General features: G+C 28.7%; 1 protein-coding gene across 1 annotated transcript; it reads right to left on the bottom strand.

Moving 5' to 3' along the window:
• Positions 1-1,061: 1,061 nt before the first annotated feature.
• LOC120155952 (major pollen allergen Lol p 11-like) lies at positions 1,062-2,180 on the bottom strand. Its single transcript, XM_039167400.1, has 2 exons — positions 1,893-2,180; positions 1,062-1,578 (listed from the first exon to the last, which is right to left on the bottom strand). Exons 1-2 carry the CDS (start codon positions 2,047-2,049, stop codon positions 1,247-1,249), a joined length of 489 nt encoding a protein of 162 aa, XP_039023331.1. The 5' UTR covers positions 2,050-2,180; the 3' UTR covers positions 1,062-1,246.
• Positions 2,181-7,807: the final 5,627 nt, after the last annotated feature.

Raw genomic sequence — 7,807 nt, 5'->3', positions numbered from 1 at the left:
GAGTAGAGATAGAAATGTTATATATTTAAAGTAAAGATAGAAATATTGTATAATAGAAATAGAGATGTTGTAGAATAGAGTGAGGGCTACCATCATGTTAATAGAGTCTCCAACTGTGCTAATTACTAGGGGTGTTCATTCGGTTAAAACGATGGTCGACCGAACCGAATTAACCATAACCGAATTAATCAAATTTTTTTTCTTTAACCGTTAATCGAACCGAATTTTTTTCGAACATATTAATCGAACCGAATAAATTTCGGTTAATTCGGTTAATTTCGAATTAACCGAATTTTTTTTAAAATTTTCTAATTTATATAAAAATTAAATATTTTTTAATTCAAAAAAAGTTTATAATTAATTTAAATAATATATAATTATAAAATAAAAAATTTTGGATAAATTTTTTAATTAATTAATATTGATTTAAGTTTAAAAGTTATTAGATCTTAAATTATTAATTGGGTTTTAAATTGTTTGGACTTAGTCCATATTTTATATATAATATATTTTATATTTTTTAATTAAAAAACAGTTTATAATTAATTTAAATAATATATAATTATAAAATAAAAAATTTATATAATTTTTTAATTAATTAATATTGATTTAAGTTTAAAAGTTATTGGATCTTAAATTATTAATTGGGTTTTAAATGATTTGGGTTAAACTCATATGTTATATATAATATATTTAAAATTTAAAATTTAATTTCGATTAATTCGATTAATTAACCGAATTCGAACCGAATTAACCGTTAACTGAATTCTAAAAATTTTCTTAACCGTTAACCGACCGAACTAATTCGATAACCGAACCGAATTAACCAAACTAATTCGATTCAATCGATTAACCGAATTAGTTCAATCAGTTCGATTATTTGAACAACCTACTGATTACAATCGTGCTAATAAAGTCCCCAACTGTGCTGATTACAATCGTGCTAATAGAGTCCCCAAGACGATTTGATGGCAATAGAAGAAGGGTCTTATTTCTTGATCAGTAAACAGCTGTTTTAAATCCATCTTCACTGGCAAATTATGAATAAAACAAATGTTTTCGTAATGAATTGGAAGATCCATCAGGTGAAAAGAACAGCAATTACCCAAAAGAACACTTCCGAGACAGAAGCAATTCAAAGAAAATAAGTTATTTTTAAGTCCTCTAAATATAGAAATGAAGGAAGCAATTCACATAACAAATAGCAGACAACATAATTCATATGCATACAACTCCAAACCACACTCTAAAGATCTTCCTCGTCTTCCTGATACATCTTCATCATCTCAGCACAGCCAGCTTCGGGCTGGTCAGCCATGAAGCCCATCGCGTTGGCGTATCGGGTGGTGGATGCGATGCCGTTGTAGTTGGTCAAGATAACACGGGCACGTTCACGGCCCGGTGTCATCGTGGCACAATCAGGCTGGGAGCTCTTCACGAGAAGTGCATCGCAGATCTGATCCCAGTGATCCTCGGGCACAACAATCTCGTATTTTCCGGCTTTGTCGGTGTAGCCCTCCTTCTCGTACACAACTTTGCCGGTCTTCCTGTCGGAGCACATCAACTTAACCGTCGCATCTGCAAAGCCAAAAATTCAGAACCAAATACATCAAATCGACACAATTAATTTCTCAACACCACCCACGGCCACAGCTACATAATAAAACCAAGAGCAGACCTATTATCTTAAAACCATAAAGTTTTCACCTTTGGATCTCCTATTGATTTCCAAGACTCGAGCTTTGTGCTTTTTACAAATACCCTATTTTTCATTTCAACTCAAAGTAACATCAAAACCTGGAAACTAGTTCATAGATCTACCAGTTCAGAAGCTAAAACACCAGATCCAACATGGCACCAACGTAAACACAAAAAAATGACATAAAGGGTACCAGGAACGCATCGGCTCTTGGGGGTTTCAAAACCAGCACGGCAGCGGTCACAGTACACATGCCCTTGTACCACCAATGATGGGTTCTTCACCATGCGTGTAGCACTGACCAGAGCTGGAAGCACACATAGTGCAACGAACAAGAAGACTTTGGCCATGTTTTTTTTCTTTGCTTAATTTCTGAGTTCTTTTCTTGAAAAATGTAATGTAGAAATGCTTAGATATAAAAGATAATAAGGGCAAATTAAACAAAAAGTGTGGGATTTTGGAAAACAGGAAAATGACAACTGGCTACGCCGCGTCGAGGGAGTATATTCGTGCGTGACTTTAAAGATGGGTGAGTTGCTGGGGTTGGATGCCACGTGAAACGGTGGTGGCGGTTTGGTAATTTTGATTGGCGGTAAGGTTGTTTTTGTGAAAGTATGATGTTGTATTATGACGTGTCGATATATAATTGGTAGGGTGGAGGAGGAATGTCGAACTGAGAATGTAGAGGATAAAACACAGGTCCTGATTGAATGCAAGCTGGCTGTTGTCGGTGCTCACATGGGGCAGTTTGAGATGGATGCCAGAGGAAGCAATGCAGGTACGGTGCCGCATCACATGGACATATATATATTTTTTTTGAATAAATATGGACATATATATTCGATCTACTATCAATAGAGTTTTTGGAGCAAATTTATATAATTTTAATTTAATACAGAAAAATATATAAATTACACATTTTTATATTTAATTATTTAATTTTTTAATCAATTTAGATATATATATATATATATTCGATCTATTATCAATAGAATTTCTTGTAGCAAATTTATATATTTTTAATTTAATACAGAAAATATATAAATTACACATTTTTATATTTAGTTATTTAAATTTTTTAAATCAATTTAGATCTCTAATATTATCGATATTATCATATGAGCATGTCAACCATATCAGATGTTTATCAATCATTAAAAAAATACAATATACTGCATCTTTATAATTTTAAAAAAAAAATTAAATATATAAATATATTATTATTTTGCAAAAAGAAAAATACCAAAATATTTCTAAAACCTAAAATACCAAAATATTTTGCAAAAAGACTTAAAAAATTCCTTATAATTTTTTTTAAAAAAATTATAAATATAAATATATTATTATTTTGCAAAAAGAAAAATACCAAAATATTTCTAAAACCTAAAAAAATTCCTTAATCTCAAGGCATTTATCATATTCGTAAGTTATCTACTGTTATTGTCATCCCCACTGGTCATCTATTCATTTGTCGTCGTTTACCCACCTATCATCGATTATCACTGACTTCAAATCCCAAAATCCTTAGATTCCAACACACAATCATCCTAATCAATGAATGAGTCGTCGATGGATGAGTTGATGATTGACGATGGTAGTAGTGGTTGTCGATGAAATTGAATTTTCTGATTATTTTATGAAAATAAGTAAAACTATTTTTTAAAATTATGAATTATATTTTTTTAAAAAAACTAAAGAAAAAAATAGGTCCCATGTCAAAGATTGATTGATTTTAATAATTTTTAATTGTTGTTGCTACATAAGAACCTGTATAATAATGTTGGTAATTTCAGGTGCATAATTGATCCAAAAAAAAAATTAAATACCTAAATGGAAAAAGATGTATAGTTTGGACACTTTTTCAAATTAAGCGTAAGATTTTAATAGAGATAAAACTTATAAAATTTTAATAACAATAAACTTATAAAAAAATTTAGAGATAAAAACATATAATCAATATAAAATAAAAAATATTTAAAATATAAAAACTAAATTTTTAGGAAGTGAATCACTATTATCCACCGCTTTCAACCCATCCCCAGCTTTTATTGGAGTTCTTATAAATTGCCTTCTTCTCCTATCCTGCTTTATTATTATTATTATGATTTAATATAAAAATAAGTGTCTAAATTATATACAAAATTAATTTCAGGTATCTAATATTTTTATTAAAAATATATATCTAATGTTTTTAACGTTGTAATTTTATATGTCTACATCGTAACGGTCGTTAAAACAATCGTCAACTGACACATGTTCCTTTCATTTTTCTAAAAAAATTATTTTATTAAAAAATTAAGAATATTATTAAAAAAATTTTAGAAAAAATCTCTCATACCAGAAAAAACTTAATTTTTTTAAAATTATAAAAAAAAACTATAAAATCTCAAAACTTCTCATTTCAAACCTTATTACCAACCCTTATCGGCTGCCATGGCCGCCGAATAACTACTTACCATTGTCAGTCTTATTACTCTCCGTTTCTCATTGTCATTTCTCCTCTCTTCGACAAAACCCATCGCCAATCATCATTATTCTCTCACTTACATGTCATCGCTTCCCCTCTTCGTCGCCACATCATCTTCTCTCCAAAAATAGAAAAAAAATCTAATACTTTTAAGATTAGGTTAGGGATTTGGGATTAAAGTTAAAGATTTGAGTTTAGGGATTTATGGATTTAGGGGTATTGAGACAACGACAAAAGGGATGATAGGCAGCGGAAGCCCAACGAAGGGTGAGTGGACGATTGAAGATAACGAAGGTTGGTATAGGAGTTGAAATAAAGGATTTTAGAATTCTGATTTTTTATAATTTTATAAAATTTTAGTTATTTTAAAAATTTTAAAATAAAAAATTTTAAAATATATAAATGTGACACGTGTCACTTAACGATTTTTTAGTAACTGTTACGGTATATGCATCTATAAATGTAACATTAGAAACTTTAAACACCTATTTTTAATAAAAAAAACTTTTAAATAAAAATTAATTTTAATATAGTTTAGACACTTACTTTTACATTAAGCATCGATATTATTACATTTCTTTCTTCTCTAAAGCCTTGCATTCTTTTACCTTCAGACTGAACGAATGCATGCATATCAAGTGGTTTTCGGAAGAGTAGAAAGGAAAGCTATATTTTATTATCGGAGTTTTGTGTTAATTGAAATAATTTATGTAATTATTGAATTTATTTAAATTAAAAAAAAATAAAAAAATTATATTTATTTATTTTAAATTATTATTTTGAAATTTAATATTACATGTAAAATAATTAAGTGATAAGAAAATAAGAGTTTAATTTAATATAAGTTTGATTATAATAGAGAAGATAATTTGTATTAGTTGGAATTTCCATTTGCTCGTCATTCCCTACCATTTCCTGATGACCCACCATTCCATGCTGCCACAACACATACATATCATTAGACGACGAACGTCATTCGGATTTTTTTTTATTAAAACACATTTATTATTATTGAGATTTTTTTTTGAAGGGGGCTTACTTGTTCTAGATGTTGAATGAGGTAGAGCCTTTAAATTCTTTTTTAGTTTGCATCTCCCATTTTATTTTATTTTATTTTAGGTATTAGAGAATTTAGCTCTTGATGTTAGGATTAGAAAACATTAGTATTTTTTTTTAGAATCTATAATAGTTATTTTTATAATCTAGAATGGATAATGAGTTTTTTTTGTTTAAATTCTTCGCATTTAGATTAAAGAAACATATTATACATTTTTAATACTTTCGTCACATTATTTTAAACAGGTATATTCTCAAATTAATTGGACATTTAATATCTTTCTAGATGTTGGAGGATTTCGAGGTTATTTAATGAGAGAATATATCTTTGATTTTTCATAAACAATATCATCACGATCACGAGATTTTTGAACTTTGAAGAACATTTCTAAATTTCTTAGATGTTAGAAAAATTGAGGTGTTTCAAAGAGTTGTAACTTCCAAGTTTTTAACATTATTCATGAAAATCGAGATGTCTTCTTGAATGGGATTAATTTTAATGTTCTTCTAGATGTTGCAGAAAGCTCGAAATCAACTATGAAAGACTTCACCTGCAAAAAAATCACCTATGAAAGACTTCACCATCGAAATTTTACACATATTAATTTATGAATTTTTAGGGTTTTCGAGCATAATTTTGATTCTCTTAGCTATTAGAGAATTCAAGATCATCCTTACAAATTAAAAATTCTATATTAATTTAAAAAACTTTAATTACATTCATAGTCTAAGCAAAAATATTCGTGTTCAAGTAAACGCTATTTTTACGGGTGTTGTGAGGGTGCTAACCATTCCTCACATGTAACCATGCCCCAAAATTATTTTGGGTTTCGTAAACCTTAAACTTTTTTAGTGTTTCAATCTCACCTTAAACAGATTGGTGGCGACTCCCAACTTTTCATCTAAAATTCCAATCATATTTTAAAGTGCGTAAACCAAATTCTTTATTCCCGGGGTAAAAAAAATGATGCGTAGATATTGGTATGAATTCATCTGTTTCTGACTCTTCGGTATCATGGGACTTTAAATCAGATATATGATGCAACTACTATTAAGTGACGTTATATGTTTTAGTCTCAACTATTATTTATGTTAGCTTAATAAAATATTAAGTGACTTTAAATTAACTGGTTGAAAGTATTTAGAACAAATACTATTTTACAATTACGTTAGCTTAATAAAATAACGTTAATGAGTTGGAAATGCAGTTAATGGATATTTTTCTATATTTCAGCAAAAGAAATGCATAAAATCAAAAACATTTTCTTAATGGGTGTCGATGGAACCATAGTTAGAGTAGTGACATCGGTTGACATCTTGTTCATTATCATCTGGGAAATGTTCCATCATAATTTCGACCAACTCAACTCTCATACCAAGTCCTAGCGGGATTAAATCCCTATTGAATACGTTGCACAATATATAAATATATATTTTTGTAATGTTTGAATCTTGAGCATAAAACCTGTAAATGTGAATATTTATATGGTGTATCAAAAAGAATTTTATGTCGTTAAATTTATTGATCCAAATATCTCTTAGAAGTCGAACATTAGACAGGAATACATATAGAAAATAACTAAAATCTAGGATCATGGTTCGATAACTTGGTAATGATAGAAAACACTTTACAATGCCTAACAAAATAATACAACTATTAGAACTCATCAAGGGGGCTCGATGACTTAAGAGAGTGTTATTCTCCTTGAATGTTTTAGATACAAGTAAATGTATTTACGGTTGTGTATGTGTTATTAATAACTAAATCTTTTTTAATAGTGATCATAACCATTTTTTTTTTTGAAAAAAAAAATAAGTTTAAAAATAATTATGATTTTATTTTGAAAAATTGACCATTTTGAATTAATTTGAATTAAATTGAATAGGAGTCGTCATCGACCTTTGGGTTAGGTAGGTCGAATACCTAAAAATTTCTTTTAAAACAATCTTAAGGAAAATCGTTTTTTAAGATACAAATTGGTCTTCGTTATCCATAAATTCATTTTTAAGGGTTCAGAAATCGATTACGCGTAGAGAATGATAAACACCTCTACAGCACTCAAAATTGGTTCTTAATTGCTTACATGTTGTCGTAAATAATGGACATCGTGAATTCACATCAATAAGTATGCTCCATTTATTGGACAATATGTAATTTATTTCGAATTAATTATTAGAGAAAATTTTTAACTTGGAAAGAAATCTCGAGATTTGCAATCCTCTTTCGGGAAAGTTATCTCGCCTATTTCTTATTTGTAAAAGAATATTCTCTCTAAAAAATTTAAATTATTTAAAAAAAATTGGTTCAATTCAAGTTCTCCTTTCGTTTGAATGTCGTATCAGATCACACTGCTTCGATCAAGCGGTGCTTTCCATGTCCATTCTATGACTAGTGTTCTCAAACATGTTCGAACAAGTGACATTTAAAATATTATTACTTAATAAAACATCTAACGAAAATATAAATACATACATAAATAAAATATGTAAACCAGATGAACATATATAAACACTCAAACATAACAATATTTAATATGACAACCCGTGCATAGTGATATTTACAACAAAAATATAGACACTAATTA

Source organism: Hibiscus syriacus, unplaced genomic scaffold (genome assembly GCF_006381635.1).
Source record: "Hibiscus syriacus cultivar Baekdansim isolate YM2019G1 unplaced genomic scaffold, ASM638163v2 tig00111210_pilon, whole genome shotgun sequence".
NCBI lineage: Eukaryota > Viridiplantae > Streptophyta > Magnoliopsida > Malvales > Malvaceae > Hibiscus > Hibiscus syriacus.
This window is presented reverse-complemented; position numbering and strand designations above follow the sequence as displayed.

Excerpts from the sequence above, each read along its gene's own strand:
- LOC120155952 (XM_039167400.1), bottom strand. The coding sequence starts at position 2,049 with ATGGCCAAAGTCTTCTTGTTCGTTGCACTATGTGTGCTTCCAGCTCTG. Across the intron at positions 1,579-1,892 it reads CAAGAGCCGATGCGTTCCTG|ATGCGACGGTTAAGTTGATG; the intron begins GTACCCTTTATG and ends TTGGCTTTGCAG.